This window comes from Scardinius erythrophthalmus (genome assembly GCF_964197995.2).
Source record: "Scardinius erythrophthalmus genome assembly, chromosome: 1".
NCBI lineage: Eukaryota > Metazoa > Chordata > Actinopteri > Cypriniformes > Leuciscidae > Scardinius > Scardinius erythrophthalmus.
This window is the reverse complement of record NC_138221.1, coordinates 45103711-45120494: the sequence shown is the minus strand read 5'-3', so window position 1 is coordinate 45120494 and position 16784 is coordinate 45103711. Positions and strand designations below refer to the sequence as shown.

Genomic DNA, 16784 nt, shown 5'->3' with positions numbered 1-16784 from the left:
ATTTAGATAATATTGTGCCCACAATACTAAAGTAAATTGGTGCAACAATAAAATTGTGGTAATTAACATAAACCGCTACCATATACATGTATCGTTTTACACTAGAAACTAAGGTATTTTGGCGGAAACTAGTTCCCACGGTAACTGTTGTAGCATTTATTTAATTATTTTGCTCATTTATTTTGATGATTGCTAAACTTCTTTTTTTTTTTTTTTTTTTATTAAATCCAAAAAACAAAACATAAACAACAATTATCATCACATAACACAACAATACTCCAGAGTCATTCAGTCTTTCAGTCCAGATTAAGTGGCAAGTCCTAATTAAACACAGCCACTGTAACTGTTGTAGCTAGCTGGTCTGTCTGTGGAGGTTGTGAACTGCGTCATATTTACGCGACGCTCTTTGAACGAGCAGCAACGCGAAAAGGCTTTGTATAGGAAATTAAACGAGGATTTTCAAGTTACTTTAATGAACTCCCGGAAGATGGGTCCAGTTGAGGTAAGTGATCAGGATCTTATTGAATTTTTTGAATAAGAAACAAACACTTATGATTAAACCACTCAAACTATAGGAAACATCTTTCAGCCTTCAGCGTAACACATTGATGCTCACCAGTTTTATATGCAGACAATTACATTTATGCATCTATACGTTCATAAGACATTGTCAACAGTGTTCGTGACACATGTTTAAATCTCTCTCCAGCTCTTGCATATGTCCGTGTTCTCGCAGAGTTTCTCTCCCTGCGGTCGTTTCCTTGCAGCGGGGAATAACTATGGAGAGATCGCAGTGTTCAGGTGAGAGAACAGGTTCAACATGCAGTTTAAGTGGCGTTAGTCAATAGGTCCCCTAAGGTTTCTTGATGTACGTTATATGTTGAGAGGGTTGATGTTGAATGCTTATTGAAGTGTTCTTTTAGTTACTAGTTTTGTTCTTACAGTCTCTCGGCTGCACTGAGTCCAGATGCATCAGAGGGGAGTCAGAAGCCCATCCTAAACTTCACTGGTTAGACTTCATTTATAACAGATACTTTTTTATTTACCTTTACTACATGTGTCCTAGGTTATCTAAATCTCACCCAGTATATGGTTCAGGGAATATTCGATCCTTTATCCAATATTGCAACATTGACAAGTGAAAGGGTTTTTAATTGTTTCAGCTCATGACGGTCCGGTGTTCTCTCTACTCTCCACGGACACTCATCTCCTGAGTGCTGGGAATGGAGAGATCAGTGCCTGGAGTTGGGCAGAGCTCATCAAAAAAGTCAGTAAATGTCAATGGATTTTTATTGGGTTGAAAAAAAAAAGAAGCTTTTTCCTTTTAATAGTTTTGTTTTGTGCATACGGATACGGACACTGTAAAAACAGTAATATTTGCAGAAAATACCTCAGCGCATCTTTTATTTATGTCTCCACAGAACACCAAAGCCGCATGGACAAGGAAACCCAATTATGAGTGAGACACTGTCAATGATTACCTTTCTGATTTGCATATACTGGTAACACTTTACAGTAAGGTCCAGTTAGTCAACAATAGTTAATGCAGTTAATAAATATTAACTAACAATGAGCAGTGTTACAATGTTAGTGTTAGTTAATAATAAAAAAATCAATTGTTCATTGTTAGCTCATGTTAGCTCAGGTCAATTAAATAACATGAACAGATACAACTTTTATTTTAATAATGTATTAGTAAATGTTGAAATTAACATGAACTAAGATTATTAAATGCTTTAAAGTATTTTTCATTGTAAGTTCATGTTAACTAATGTAGTTAACTAATGTTAACAAACTGTATAATTCATACATTCAAGACAGTGCCTGCTAACTTTGTTTTATGACTTTCATTATTGTGTGAATGTCACCTCAAATGTTTATTCAATGTCTCATTCTATACAGGACTAGTCTTGAAATTCCAGAGATCAATGCAATGATCATTAACCCGAAGGTTTGTACTTGAACTATTTGTTTTGTTTATCCCTAATGCATGCTTTTATATGTAATCATATATTGTAGTTAACGGTTCTGTTTAAATGGTAGTTGATGTGTGTGTTTGACAAAACATTCATTTATGTTACTACATTACTACAAGTTCATTATATATTTGTGTATGTCTATGCATAGTTTGGCAATTTGATGCCTGTTATTTTTCTGCAGGACAACAGCTTGATAGTTGGAGGTGGCGACAATAACATTCACATCATGGACATGGAGACAGGCGTCTTTAAGGTCAGTTAGACTCTAGGGACCATATTTGAAATAATGACAAGAGTGCTTGTTGTCAAACAACTTTAACACTATCCTAAGGAAAAAATTAAAATAAATATCTAACACAACTGTTTGACTGATATGACAAGTTGGTTACACTTTATTTTAAGGTGTCATTGTTACAGTGTAATTATACACTCACCTAAAGGATTATTAGGAACACCTGTTCAATTTCTCATTAATGCAATTATCTAATCAACCAATCACATGGCAGTTGCTTCAATGCATTTAGGGGTGTGGTCCTGGTCAAGACAATCTCCTGAACTCCAAACTGAATGTCAGAATGGGAAAGAAAGGTGATTTAAGCAATTTTGAGCGTGGCATGGTTGTTTCACAATCTGCTCAGTTACTGGGATTTTCACGCACAACCATTTCTAGGGTTTACAAAGAATGGTGTGAAAAGGGAAAAACATCCAGTATGCGGCAGTCCTGTGGGCGAAAATGCCTTGTTGATGCTAGAGGTCAGAGGAGAATGGGCCAACTGATTCAAGCTGATAGAAGAGCAACTTTGACTGAAATAACCACTCGTTACAACCGAGGTATGCAGCAAAGCATTTGTGAAGCCACAACACGCACAACCTTGAGGCGGATGGGCTACAACAGCAGAAGACCCCACCGGGTACCACTCATCTCCACTACAAATAGGAAAAAGAGGCTACAATTTGCACGAGCTCACCAAAATTGGACAGTTGAAGACTGGAAAAATGTTGCCTGGTCTGATGAGTCTTGATTTCTGTTGAGACATTCAGATGGCAGAGTCAGAATTTGGCGTAAACAGAATGAGAACATGGATCCATCATGCCTTGTTACCACTGTGCAGGCTGGTGGTGGTGGTGTAATGGTGTGGGGGATGTTTTCTTGGCACACTTTAGGCCCCTTAGTGCCAACTGGGCATCGTTTAAATGCCACGGCCTACCTGAGCATTGTTTCTGACCATGTCCATCCCTTTATGACCACCATGTACCCATCCTCTGATGGCTACTTCCAGCAGGATAATGCACCATGTCACAAAGCTCGAATCATTTCAAATTGGTTTCTTGAACATGACAATGAGTTCACTATACTAAAATGGCCCCCACAGTCACCAGATCTCAACCCAATAGAGCATCTTTGGGATGTTGTGGAACGGGAGCTTCATGCCCTGGATGTGCATCCCACAAATCTCCATCAACTGCAAGATGCTATCCTATCAATATGGGCCAACATTTCTAAAGAATGCTTTCAGCACCTTGTTGAATCAATGCCACGTAGAATTAAGGCAGTTCTGAATGAAGGCGAAAGGGGGTCAAACACAGTATTAGTATGGTGTTCCTAATAATCCTTTAGGTGAGTGTATATTTAAGTACTGAGTAATATTAATTAACATGTACTTACCAAAGGATTAGGATTTGGTTGAGGGTTAGTTGCATGTAATTATGAATAATTTACTGTTATTACTATAGTAAGTACATGTAACATAATGTAACTAGGACACTGTAAAATAAAGTGTTACCGACAAGTTCTCCAAATTCACAAGTTGTTATTGCTGACAATTTATTTATTTATTTTATTAATTTTGAAGGATGGAAGAGGAAGAGTCAGGGGGAAAAAAACAAAACAAAACAAACAAACATAAAGTCATAATACAAACATTTTAGGTCCAATAACAGTGTCTTTGTTTTTTTTTGAGGGGACAGTTGCCACACCAAAATTGTCACTATTTTGTGCGAAGGTTGTTCGCCGTACTGAATTTGTTTTGGGGAAAAAAATCATTTTAATTGTTCAATCATTTATTTTAAACAATTTTAAGGGCCCCCTTAGTGGGTTGCATGTTCAGCTTTTTAAATAAATATATTACACAGTTGGATGCCATTCATTTTCCTTCCCTTTGTGTTGTTTGTTCTTCAGTCTGTACTGAAGGGCCACACTGACTACATCCACTGCCTGTGCTTTAAAGAAAGGGAAGGGGAGATACTCTCTGGTGGAGAGGATGGTGCTGTGAGGATATGGGGTTAGTGAATGACTCAGCACTGTTTCTATATCCCTTACTCTTCTTTGGAGAAAATGAAAGCTGCAATAGAGAAACATTGTGTAATAAGAGTATAAACTTCCTCCCCCAGACTCACGGACAAACCGGCCAGTTCACTGTATTGAAGTTTTCAAATATGAGGTAAGACACTCCTACTTATAAAGAATAAACGTATAAGCTGAAACAATGCATTCATGACTCATACAAGAAAAAAATACAGCACTGAAATCCCATTATCTCTCACGTTTGTTCTGGAATGGTGGGTCAGGAATGCGCACGCCCCCAGTTTGGGAAGTGGATTAGCTGTCTTGCTACAGACTCTGATTGGATGGTAAGATGGACTTGTGATTGGTTGGCAGGGACAGTTAAACTATTGTCTCAGGTTATCTTTTCTTGTTTATCTCATGTCCAGTATATCTGCATTTTTCTGCATATGTATAGACATGCTTGTTTTTAAATATCTAAGTTATTATCTGCATGGTGTACTGCTCTCCTGGAATGGCCCTCAATATATGTTAAGATGGAATGGTATAATGCCCCTATTGTTATGCAATGTTATCTATTTCCGCTCAGCTCTGTGGTGGAGGCCCATCGCTCTCTTTATGGCACCTCCGATCCATGTCCCCCACCTCTGTCTTCCCTTTGCCTGGATGTCAAAGAGAAGCTGTCTTTTACCAGGACCTGGTGAGGAAAAAAAACATAATTATATATATATATATCATCAGAATTATATATAAAAAAAAAAAAAAAAAAATATATATATATATATATATATATATATATATATATATATATATATATATATATATATATATATATATATATATATATATATATATATATATATATATTATGTTGTGGTTGTGTTTAGATCATGTCAGTAGGTGAGGGTCCAAATGTCTCCCACTGTTTACATGGCGGTACAGTGAAAGCTCAGATTCCCTGCTCTCCTTCATCACTCAACACACTGGCTCTCAATCTCAAAAACACTGAACATAGGGTAGGTGTACCTGTTATTCACATTGTCAGATGTATCCATTTTAACAGGTGCTACAAATTGCAGCAATACCTATATATTTTTTTTTCTTTACTGGCTATGTGTGTGAATGGAATGATTGTAACCTTTACCCAATATTCATCTTTCAGGTTATGACAGTAGGGGGCAGCAGTCACCAAATTGATGTGTTCACCAACTTCAGTTACAGAGCCTTTTCTCTGTCATTCTGATGATCACCAACACTTCTTTGAGTTTGAATTGAATTTTGTGAAAAATTCTTGATGTATGGTTTACTTGAATGCAACTAAACATTTATTTGTTTTATAATAAACTATTTTGGTTATACTAATACTTTTGGGTAACTATTTTATTATACCTTGAATGGCGCACTTTGTGTTTTTGGCAACACTTTACAGTGTTACATTCGTTAACTACCTTAGTTAACATGAACTAAGAATTAACAATTTTTCTCCAGCATTTATTAATCTGAGGTAATGTTAATTTCATCATTTACTAATACATTATTAAAATCAAATGTTGTATTATTTAACATTAGTAAATGCACTGTGAACTAATATTAACAAACAATTAACAGCTGGATTTTTATTAACTAACATTAACAAAGATGAATAAATACTGTGACAAAAATGTATTGATCATTGTTAGTTCATGTTAGATACATTAACTAATGTTACCAAATGAGACCTTATTCTAAAGTGTAACCGAGGTTTTTTTTTTTGTTTGTTTTTTGTACAACACTAATATAGTATAGTATAATGTACAGTACTCTGCAAAAGTCTTAGGCACATTATGGTTTTAAGCCAGTTATATCTTTTGCTTGTGTGCAAGTAGGAAATATCAGTTTACATTTCCAAACATTCCTTTTGCCATTAATTGTAACAATCCAGTGAGATTTCTGTATGCACAAGGAGTCTGACAACAGCTGGTATGATCTGATCTCACCATCATCGAGTCTGTCTGTGATTACATGAAGAAACAGAAAAAAATTAAACAAACTAAATCCAGAAGAACTGCAGAAACATCTCCTAGATGCTTGAAGAAACCTTCCTACAAAGCTACCTGAAAACCTATGAGTAACCTGGACAAAAGACGTTTAAATGCAAAGGCCCGTCACACCAAATATTAATTTGGGTTAGTTAATATACGTTAATTGGTAAATAACATTTATTTATTACATTATTTTTGAAACCATACTCACTTTTCACAGTTCTGTTAGCTTAGTTTTTTCTGTTTCTTTTCTGATTCAGCTGCTGGTCACGTGCTCAAAACGGCAGCCCCCATGAGGCGACCCGCTCCGTGCAAAATAAAACGCGTTTATTAGGCTACAGCTGGAGTTTTAATTTCATGTATGTGCAAATCATTTTAAACATATTTCTCAAAATATCTATTCATTTCTTTGCAAAACTTTTATAATAGCGAAAACTTGCTGAGTGCAATTTTAAACATTTGATGGTCCTTTACGTCATATCCCAGATCGTATTGGCCTGCCTACCCAGACAGCGTTTTAACCCTCTGGGCTTCTTCGCCCGAAAACGGGCGAAAACTTGAACGTTTCGAATTGTTTAATTTTTTTGCTTCATCGGATGGGGGTGAAACTTGGTGACTTTTCTTTTATTACCTATATGAACACACAAAAAAATCAAGGAGATGATTCTGATATGTTAAAGGGTCGTAAAAAAAAAAGTCACACTTAGCTTCCTCCCGCCCGAAAACGGGCGACATAGGAAATGAATGGGAAATACGAAAAAATAGGAAAACTCAGAGAAACTTTTGGTGGTACAAGCTACAGATCAGCCACTGTGCTGAAAAAAAGTGTACAGCAATGAAGGGGTGACACTCTAAAACATCAAGAGTGCAAAAAAGACACCCTCCCCCCCACACACACACACACCCACACACACAAACACACACACACACACAGAGAAATGAACTGGTAAGACTGAAACAGCAAATTTTGCCCCAAACTATATAAAAATTATATAATCATAATAACTCCAAAACTATAGCAAGGAGAGTCAAAAGGTAGGTATCGTTTGAAAGAACTCTTTTTAAATTTTTTGAAAATATAAATTACATTACATTTGGACATTGTCCCGCCAAGAAACGGTGGATAAAAGACAATATATATATATAATTTTTATTATAATTTTGCATATCTTTCATATTTGTCATGGAATAACTCAGGAAGGAAATAAGGTAGGAGGAAAATTCTTTTTTAGTGAAGTCCCCCTACATGTTAGCTGCATCTGGATAAAAAAATAATAATTTTTGGATAAAGGAATCAAAAATTACAGCATTTGGAAAAGAGATAGCCTTTTTGTACAGTCTTTGACACCCCCTCATGGGCAATTTTTTCTCCATGAAGAATATCTTGTCATAAAAGCAATAGATTATGTTAATTTTGGGCTCATTTTAATTGTAATAATATGCTGTAAAAAATGAAGTGCCATTTTCAATTATCTGAGAATGTTTCATGAGCTGTATGATGTTTTTGACACATTGCAGTACATTATTTTATAGATTATGAAAAAAAGAGAAATTCTATGTATCAGCAAATAACTCAGCAATACTTAAGAGTTTTTCAAAGTGGATACATTCACTGTAAAGTTCAGACTCTAAGCTTTCAAATGACATCAACTTTGTGTTTATCAAGGCAAGATTTTTGAAAAATATGGTAATAAATATTTTCGCAGCTAGGTGGCGCCTGCTGGCGGTACACTTGGTTTTAGAGGGATTACTCAGCACTCGTTAGGAATTAATACATTTAATTAGATGCATTAAAAAGCTGAGATTCTAAGCTTTAAAATGATATATAATTTGTGTTGTTCCATTCAGTGGTTGATTAGTAATAAATTGTTTTCTTTCCGAATGGGAATAAATCAAATAAATAAATAAAAAAGCTATAGGCCGCCTATGGGCGGTTATAGGACATGACACAAATTAATAAATTTTGAAGCCACTAGGTGGCGCTCTTCTCACTTGAAATATTTTTTTTTTAGGCCTGCACTCTAATTTGATGTGAAATGTTGCATTTATTGAAAAATAAAATAAAATAAATAAAATAAAAATATATATATTAATTCTAATGGAAAAAATAGCTCATAAAAATTACATAATTAATGCAAAGTATCATAAAAAATTCTAAAAATTCTATATAATAATCAGAAAACATTATAGAACAAAACAATATTTGAATGGTTATCCTAGGACAAAGTTAAGTACAATTTTAAGGCTTCGCCCGTTTTCGGGCGGGAGGAAGCTAAGTGTGACCCAATTATGAAGAAGCCCAGAGGGTTAAATGAGAATAGACGTATAATGGTAAAAAAAAATGGCCAAAATGTTGTTTCTGTTGGCAAGCTTGGTTTTGACTTGGTTTTATAATGTGTGGCTGGAATGTCATCAGTTTGTTTGTTGCAACAGAATAGCGATGGCAATCTCCGCAGCAGCAGCAACAGGAGTGGCATGAGGAGAAGGAGGAGGAGACAGAGAAACTCGGGCACATGATGAGGATGAGAGTGACTCAACATTCAGGTGCGGCGCCCTCAGATGGGCGGATCTGATCTCTGCGGCCGCTGGGACACTGTCCGAACTTCCCTTAACACTGGATCCCCGGATCCCGGTGCTGCCTGCAGGACTAACCCGACACTAACCGACCGCCCTAGCAGGAACTTGTGCCAAGTCTTCCGAGTTTTCCCCAGCGTGCTTGGATTATGTGGGTTAAAGTGTGTTCGGTGAGCTTTTCTTTAGCTTTGAGTTTGATCTTATTATCTTAGAGCATCTGCGGCTAGTTAAGTAGCTAGCCTAGCTGCGTTTCAAAACAACTGAGTAAATTACACGAGTTGCTGATTTGAGTAATGTAAACAAGTTTGACCGAGTGGTTAACGGAGACGGAACTTAAGAAGCAGATTAAGGCGAGAGTTCAACTTGAGGTTTGGTATGACGGCATGTTTTAATCGATCCATGATTCTGAGTTTCTAAGGATTACTGCGCGAGATTTTCATGTAATACAGACGCAAGGTCGCTTATCTAAAGGACACTCCGTATAGAAACGAACAGAATAAAGTGAATCTGCCTCTAAATCTACAAATGATTCTCCTTCTTGTGATTTCCCCGTGATTTTACTGTTTATTCCAGTTGTAGTATTAGAGCACCGAATAGTTTCACTTTTAATTTGGACGCGTTTGCATTGAGGGATTTAGATGTGTTGGCAGTGGCACCAAAATTATTTTCTCTTTTTGTCTGATAAGCGGACCTAGGCTTAGGTGTGTCAGTTTCACTTCTCTTCCACATTTTCCGTGTTAAAATGATCACATTTGCCTGAAGGACATTACTGTTTATCATACTGCCTTCATTTTAGACAAAAAAATGTGTAATGAGAAGCCTGTGACCTCCTCGCAACGGCAGCTCAGGAAAAACACGTCCCTTCCTGTTTTCATGGAACATTTGGGCAGTTTACTGAGTCTCTAGCTTTGTCTTGACTCAGCAGTAAGTTTTATGTGGGCTTTTAATCGTTATGTCCACTGTTTTGGTTTCAATTGTAAGGGGAAAGATGTGTGTGTACATGTATCCTGATTTCCATCCATAACCCTAGCGTAAAGCTGGTGCATGTGGTTTCGAGGGTGTCATTTGCCTGTCAGAGTGGAAGAAGCTAAATTTAGTGCCACAGCTGCTGTTCTGGGCAAAAGGGGGTGCATGTCTAAATAATCTGAACAAGTTCCGTAAATAATACCGGTCTCTTTCTTCCTTTTTTCTAGGATTAGGGCTTGAACGGGACCGACTAGGACTTGTCTCACTTCCGGCTTGAACCTGCATTCCTACAGTGTCTTTGAGTAACAGTGATCTTTGAAAGCGAGGGAAGCTACCAGCCCCTGCATGCATTGGCTAAACAGGCGGAATGGAATTGTTGTGACTGAGATGCCATCTACATATCTGTGAAATCAAGATTTGGAAACAAACCAACTTGGATCTGAAACAAATCGGCCTTTTTTTTCTGGGTAATTTGGTCCCTGACGCACTCATAACTCGGCATTACGAGCACCATCAGCGATTAAAGAACTGCTTACTTTGTAACCTGAGTCATTTGAGACTTAACCACAACAATGTGGTAATGTGTTTGCACTTGAAGGCGAGGCGACGAAAAGTACATTTCACATAGATTCTAAGCAATGGAAATATTACTTGAAATTTAAAGTGTTTTAAAATGAACTAAGAATATTGCACGGACAATGCAGAATCACTAATTCATAAATGGAAATGCACTGAAATCAAACTGATGCATCATTTCACACTTGAATTCTGAGGAAAACTGGAAAGACGATCACATGATGCTTGCAGTATTTCACCCAAAACTCTAAACCTGGCATTTTAAGACAGGAAAAGGGATATAAAGGTGTTGAAAGCTGTTAAACTTGTTTCATGAGGACACATTTTGAACAGAAGAATGGCGGGAAAAGACTACCACCACCTCTTCAAGCTGCTCATCATTGGTGACTCTAGTCAGTACTTTTGTGTTTTTATACACTTGCTAACAAAATATGTTTTTGTTCCAGCTTTTCTATCTGGCTCTTTAATGGAGAACCCAATCAGACAGAGAGAATTACTAATATTTGGCAAAAAAAAAATAGGTGTTTAAGCCCAACTATTTCTGTAGCACCCTGTCCATTACTAAGAATGCTTGAGACTTGTGCTTGCCATTTACTGCAATGTTGTTCTGCAATTTCACAATTTAAGATGAAATGAAACTAAGTGAGTAACATCAGTTCTCATCCCTACATGAATTTAGTCATTTGAACAGTTCATGAGTATGCATACTATGCACTTGTGTGGTATGCGTACTGTGAAAGTTTAAGCTACACCGCTTAAGTAGTTGTCCTTTTGCTTTCATATTAAATGCACATAAATAAGTTATGCATCATGGATGCATATCTGGCTTATGTGAATTTACTATAAATCTTTCTCCAGGCATTTCATTTAATATCCCCATTTATGAACAAAATACAGGATTATAATCTTTATGCTTTTTGCTTTTATTTTTAAAAATGTTGCAGTGAAATGGAAGTAACTACAGATATTTTCTTCTGTATTGTGACGTACATCGAGTGTATCAGATATAAAAATAAAATAAATTAAGGCAGGGACTTGGTTCAATTCATCAGTTGTGTATGGAATTTTAAGGGGGGTCTTCACAAAAAGTGACATAGTCTGGCATACATCCTCAGAGAGATGTATTCGTTTCACCCAAAGATCTAGTTACTACATTTTAATTAAACATTACGAGGTAAAAAAAACCCCACATTTAAATGAAATATACTTGGATGAATTGTTAAGAATAAAAAAAAAATAGTGAATTTTCTTTTAATGCTGACTTTAACAATCTGTTTATGCATCCACTTTCAAAGAACTCTTTGTTTGCAAATGTGTAATCTTGATTATTTTCTCAGTAATGCATTCTCAAGTCAAGAGTTCATCATGTTTGTAATTTTTTTTTTTCTCATCTAGTCTGTCGTGGCCACTGACACGCTGTAACTGTGTAGCATTTGTCACCGTAAAGATATGAATAGGCTCATGAATGCCAGTTGACCCCTTAATATTGTGAGCTTTGTCACAAAGGGACATCTTAAGCAGGGTTAAGTTGTATGGTGCAGATGGACGATTTGAGACATTTTTGCTAGTGTTGTTGTATTCACGCTATGCCATTGCACTTATTTTTATTTATTGTGGGGACATTTTATTGCCATTTTATTCTCATATATTAATTTTTTTAAACCGTTAATATAAATATCTATTTATTACTATAATCTTGTTTTATTATAGAAAATACTGTCGTGTTTAATTCAAAATATACATGCACTGAGGAATTACAGATGAACATTTAACAAATGCTACTCTGACTCTGTTGCAGATGTAGGGAAAAGCAGTTTGCTCCTACGATTCGCAGACAACTCATTCTCTGGTGAGTCTGCTTGGCACAGAATGCGTGTCTGTGACAGAGACAGAAAATGAGCCAAAGGGTCTGTAAATATATGATCTGATTCATTGTGTTCTCATGTTCAAGACAAAGTGAGAGTAGATGCTTGCTTGACATGTGATTAAGGAGTTGAAATGTTATAAAATCATGCTCTTGTGCTCCTCACAGGAAGTTACATAACCACTATTGGAGTTGACTTCAAGATCCGCACAGTAGAGATTGACGGAGAAAGAGTTAAACTCCAGATCTGGGACACCGCGGGGCAGGAAAGGTTCAGAACCATCACCTCGACGTAAGCCTCGCTCTAGTCAAACCGTACAGTTTTGATCTGTTTGACCACTCTTATGATCTCTCTCGGTCTCCCCCTTACATGTTTGCTGTATTCCTCTAGGTATTACAGAAACACTCATGGTGTCATCATTGTTTACGATGTTACAAACCCTGAATCATTTGTCAACGTGAAAAGGTGGTTAAACGAAATCTCACAGAACTGTGACAACGTCTGCAAAATATTAGGTTAGTTTAAACACACAACTTTGTTTTATTAACTTAATTTCCTTCCCTGTTGTGTATTGTGATATGAAAATAAATGTTTTGGTTATATATTCCGAATTTGTTGTAGGCCAATTTTTAATATTCCTTTTCACTATGATCCCTAACAGTGGGAAACAAGAATGATGATCCTTCTAAAAGGCTTGTGGACAGCCAAGATGCTATGCGCTTTGGAGAGTCAGTTGGTGTGAGGTTGTTTGAGACGAGCGCTAAAGAGAATATCAACGTAGAAGAGGTGAGGTTCGTTTTGCTGTGATCTGTATTCACAAAATATTGAATTGAAGTTAATTTAAAGGTGCAGTAAGTGATTTCTGAGAAACGCTGTTAAAAGTGGATTGGACCGAGCAGCACAACACACTTGTAGCCAATCAGCAGCAAGGGGCGTAAACGCACATTATGGGGGAGGAGAGAGCGAGAGATTGAGCAAGAGGGAGATTTGAAGAAATACTGTAGAAAGAGAGATGGCTGAGAGACATTACAAAAGAGAGGAATATCACTGGAAAAGGAAGGGTTATGATCAGCATTAGGACCCATGGTAACATTAGAAAAGCTTTCCAGCACTGAAGAGTCCTAAGCGGGAAGGCCTGAAAATAGACGCAGAGGTTACGTTGATTCTGCTCCATACACGAGTAACAATAGACGCTTTTCTGCTTTTTTTTTGTTCTTATTGCGCAACTGTTCCATTCTGTACTGATCCGGGCCAGCCGGAACGGTTATGGATTAATTTTCCACTGTGGGGCTGATAACGATCGCTCTTTGGAATGTAATATAAAAGCGGCAGTCGTTGCCTTGATAACAAATAAGTTTGCAGATGATATGAGATGTATAGAGCGACCACGTTATGGAGAATTGTATTATTATTTTTGTTAGGGACAAAATATCGATAGGGCAATATGAATTTGTCCTCCGTGCGATGCGAGAATCGATACACTGGCGCCAAATATCGATTTTTTTTTTTTATTAATAAAATAAGGCGCTCAAAATAGGCTGCCCTGCTCCCAGCATAGCTACTTCATGGCTCCTCGAGGTAGCCCTCAACACATGAACGTGTGAACGTGAAACGTGAACATAAGTTAACTAGCCTAAGATAAAGAGTTTTTAAGGGGATGGTGGATAGCAGTGTGAGTAAAATAATAGATCCCCCAGCCACGAATAAGTTCAAAGTCTGGACGCACTTCGGCTTTCATACCATTAATGGGACAAACATGTTGTAAATAGACTTTGACGCTCTTCACCGAGCGCTTTCACAGATACACAGGGGAGCATTTGAAAACAAGTGTCTATTAGCGGATTCTTCTATCAGCGGATATATTAGGGATCCGCTGATAGACGTCTGCTTTCCAGCGCTCCTGTGCGTACCTGTATAAACGCTCGGTGAAGAGCATCAAAGTCTATTTGCAACATGTTTTGGAAGTCTTGCTCACTGGAACCAATCACAAACATATATGTTGAGCGCTAACACACTCGTTTCGTTTTAAAATACCCAAGTCGGAACCTTTGACAACAGTATTCCCAGGTAGCAGGTAAACACTGAGATATTCCCAGGTTTAAATAAAAGAGGTTGGTAAATTTTGAAATCTACGAGGTTTATAAAAGCATGTCGATAAGCAGTGAAATGTGTCCGTTTACACACAAAGAAAAGTTTAAGCTTTTAAAAGTATGAAATGTTTAATTTACTTAAAATGTTAAATTTAATTTACAGTCTGAAAAACATTTTGTGCTGTTTTCTAACAGTTTGGACTCAGTTAGAACCTGCACTTTTCATCTGCACTTTTCATAGTTGATGTGATACCGTGATCATGTATCATTATAGGATTGTCTAGCAATATATCGATCATCACAGAATTGTAGTGTATTGCAGATTATCGTTTATCGTGAGCCATGTATTGTGTGTCATATCGTATCGTGAGTACCCTGTGATTCCCACCACTAGTTTGTGTTTACGTCCCTCAAATAGTGCACTTAACCAGCTACAGAGAAACTAGCAGCCAGGCAACAGACAAGTGATCAATTCTGAGTTGACATCACTTCATGGGTTCTGCCGGAACAGGAATCCGGGCTGAGAACAGTTTGTAATCGTGCCGTGCCGTGCCAGGCTTAAGTAGAAACAAAACTGGAACCTTTCCTTACCATCCTAAGAACCGTTCGGCCCGACGATGGCAAAGCGGCTATGGATTTGAGTGTGTGCCTCTGGTGACTAACAACGATCTCTTGCTTGTATGTACTTGTGTACTGTATGTTAATTTTTCTGTTCTTCCATGTCGTTTGTTTGTCATCTTTGCTTTATTTTTCGCCAAGCTTTATCTTACTTCGCTTCTGCTATGATAAAGAGACACTTCCACTTTTGCGTGTTTGTGCATTTTGGAGGCGGAGCAATGAAGGGAGGGGTGTGTTTGTTTGGGTTGATTTTAAACATCAACAGTGTTTCTCAGAATTTGCTGTTTGATAACGTAGTCAAACAAAAGGCTAATCATATTAATTACCGTTATGTGTTTGGCGTTGTAGAGAGCGATTCATAAAACGCATTACCATTCTGATAAATACGAGCCTTTATAATTCACTCTTCCACTTCTTCTGAATCAGTTTCTGGTTCAAACATATATGGCTGAATGAAACCAGTATTTCCACTTGCCATTGTGCAGCGTTTACTACAGTAAAGTTGACCAAGTGAATCTCTGAGCTGCTTTGAGTAAGTGGAGGCGGGGCTAATTTTGCATATTCATAGTCCGCGTATACTAAATGAAGAAAGAGTGTTGAGGTACATTCAAGCTATTTTAAGGCATTAATTAAAAAAAAAATGACAGGAAAAAACTTGAAATATGTAATTTGTTTGTACATTTAAGCTCAAATTCATGAAAAAAATCATCAACATTTTATTTTAGCTTGAATAGAATGTTTAAAAAGTTTTCAATTTATTAAGAAAATACAGTTTGTCTTTCTGTCCACTTTGATGTGTTAAATTAAAATGTATAATATGCATGCCTTATATTCTTTTCTGTTTGCAGATGTTCATGGCTTTCACCCACATGGTCCTTCGGGCCAAGAAACAGAGCCAGAGTCGAGCAGAAAGAGAGAGAGAGAGAGAAAAGGACACTGTCCATATTAATTCCCACAGGGACAGAGAAAGGAGGAAGAAAGGGAAGAAATGCTGTTAGAGCAGAGGTGTTTGGAAGATATGGAAAGAAGGACAAATCAAACACCTTTGCAACTTTGTTCCTTTGCGTCAACTTAACAGATCAGAAATGTGACTTTTTTTATGTTAACACTGCGCTTAGATAAAGCCAAGAGGAATAAAATCACTATTATGTGCCGAACATCAGCTTTTGTTTACACGTTAATCCATTTTTTATTTTAATTTTTTTTGTGCTTTTTACAAAAGGGGAATTGACTGGCATGTTTTTACACTGGTATCAAAAGTCTGGTCCAGGAAAGACACTATACACAAACTGTCTAATGTGTTCCACTATTATTTGTGAGAGATGTTTCGTGTTGGATTAAAATTGACCTGGTATATGTCATTAATGTATGCAATTAATAAATAAGCAATAAAACATGATTTTAACGGAATGCTCACTTTCTTCTTTCAATACAACTCTGTTCAACTTGTACAAAAAGTCACGTGTTTTTCCTGGATTAAACCTACTAAATAAATGGTGAGCACCGTTTCTTTAAGTTATTTTATTTGACCTGAATCATGTTTGTTGAATCATAAACTCCCTTTTTTTAAATTTTATTTACAATATACAAAATGTATTAATATGTTAAATGTCATCAGGATACAAATGAGAAAAGAGTTAAAGAGCTGAAAACTAAAAACAAAACTTAGTAAAAATAAAAAAAGAGAGAAAAACCACTTGAGGGTAAGATATTAATCTTGCTGGATACATATCTTGCTGGATATTACCTTTAATAAATGTGTCATTAATACTTAATGTTATGGTTCTGAATGGAACCCATTTACGCTACCC

The 16784-nt window shown here is 36.8% G+C and overlaps 2 protein-coding genes across 4 annotated transcripts; both read left to right on the top strand.

The window, feature by feature from the left end:
- The first annotated feature begins 110 nt into the window (after window positions 1-110).
- thoc6 (THO complex 6) lies at window positions 111-5928 on the top strand. Its single transcript, XM_081362519.1, has 13 exons — window positions 111-502; window positions 710-801; window positions 945-1009; window positions 1164-1267; window positions 1422-1459; window positions 1903-1951; window positions 2161-2232; window positions 4159-4261; window positions 4371-4420; window positions 4548-4610; window positions 4853-4963; window positions 5151-5279; window positions 5426-5928. Exons 1-13 carry the CDS (start codon window positions 473-475, stop codon window positions 5504-5506), a joined length of 987 nt encoding a protein of 328 aa, XP_081218645.1. The 5' UTR covers window positions 111-472; the 3' UTR covers window positions 5507-5928.
- A 2679-nt stretch (window positions 5929-8607) lies between these two features.
- LOC308689116 (ras-related protein Rab-35) lies at window positions 8608-16383 on the top strand. 3 transcript variants are annotated; one of them, XM_081362678.1, is made up of 8 exons: window positions 8790-9028; window positions 10052-10291; window positions 10667-10792; window positions 12199-12249; window positions 12433-12556; window positions 12656-12780; window positions 12927-13051; window positions 15822-16383. In XM_081362678.1, the coding sequence occupies exons 3-8, from the start codon at window positions 10738-10740 to the stop codon at window positions 15969-15971; spliced, it is 630 nt and encodes a 209-aa protein (XP_081218804.1). In that variant the 5' UTR covers window positions 8790-9028; window positions 10052-10291; window positions 10667-10737; the 3' UTR covers window positions 15972-16383. The 3 variants fall into 3 exon arrangements, with proteins under 3 accessions (XP_081218802.1, XP_081218804.1, XP_081218803.1); XM_081362676.1 differs by having other exon boundaries at window positions 8608-9028; window positions 10052-10792; XM_081362677.1 differs by having other exon boundaries at window positions 9003-9231; window positions 10052-10792.
- The last annotated feature ends 401 nt before the right edge of the window (window positions 16384-16784 follow it).

Excerpts from the sequence above, each read along its gene's own strand:
- LOC308689116 (XM_081362676.1), top strand. The coding sequence starts at position 10,738 with ATGGCGGGAAAAGACTACCACCACCTCTTCAAGCTGCTCATCATTGGT. Across the intron at positions 12,250-12,432 it reads CGCAGACAACTCATTCTCTG|GAAGTTACATAACCACTATT; the intron begins GTGAGTCTGCTT and ends TGCTCCTCACAG. Across the intron at positions 13,052-15,821 it reads AGAATATCAACGTAGAAGAG|ATGTTCATGGCTTTCACCCA; the intron begins GTGAGGTTCGTT and ends TTCTGTTTGCAG.
- thoc6 (XM_081362519.1), top strand. The coding sequence starts at position 473 with ATGAACTCCCGGAAGATGGGTCCAGTTGAG. Across the intron at positions 4,262-4,370 it reads TGGTGCTGTGAGGATATGGG|ACTCACGGACAAACCGGCCA; the intron begins GTTAGTGAATGA and ends TTCCTCCCCCAG. Across the intron at positions 4,964-5,150 it reads CTGTCTTTTACCAGGACCTG|ATCATGTCAGTAGGTGAGGG; the intron begins GTGAGGAAAAAA and ends GGTTGTGTTTAG.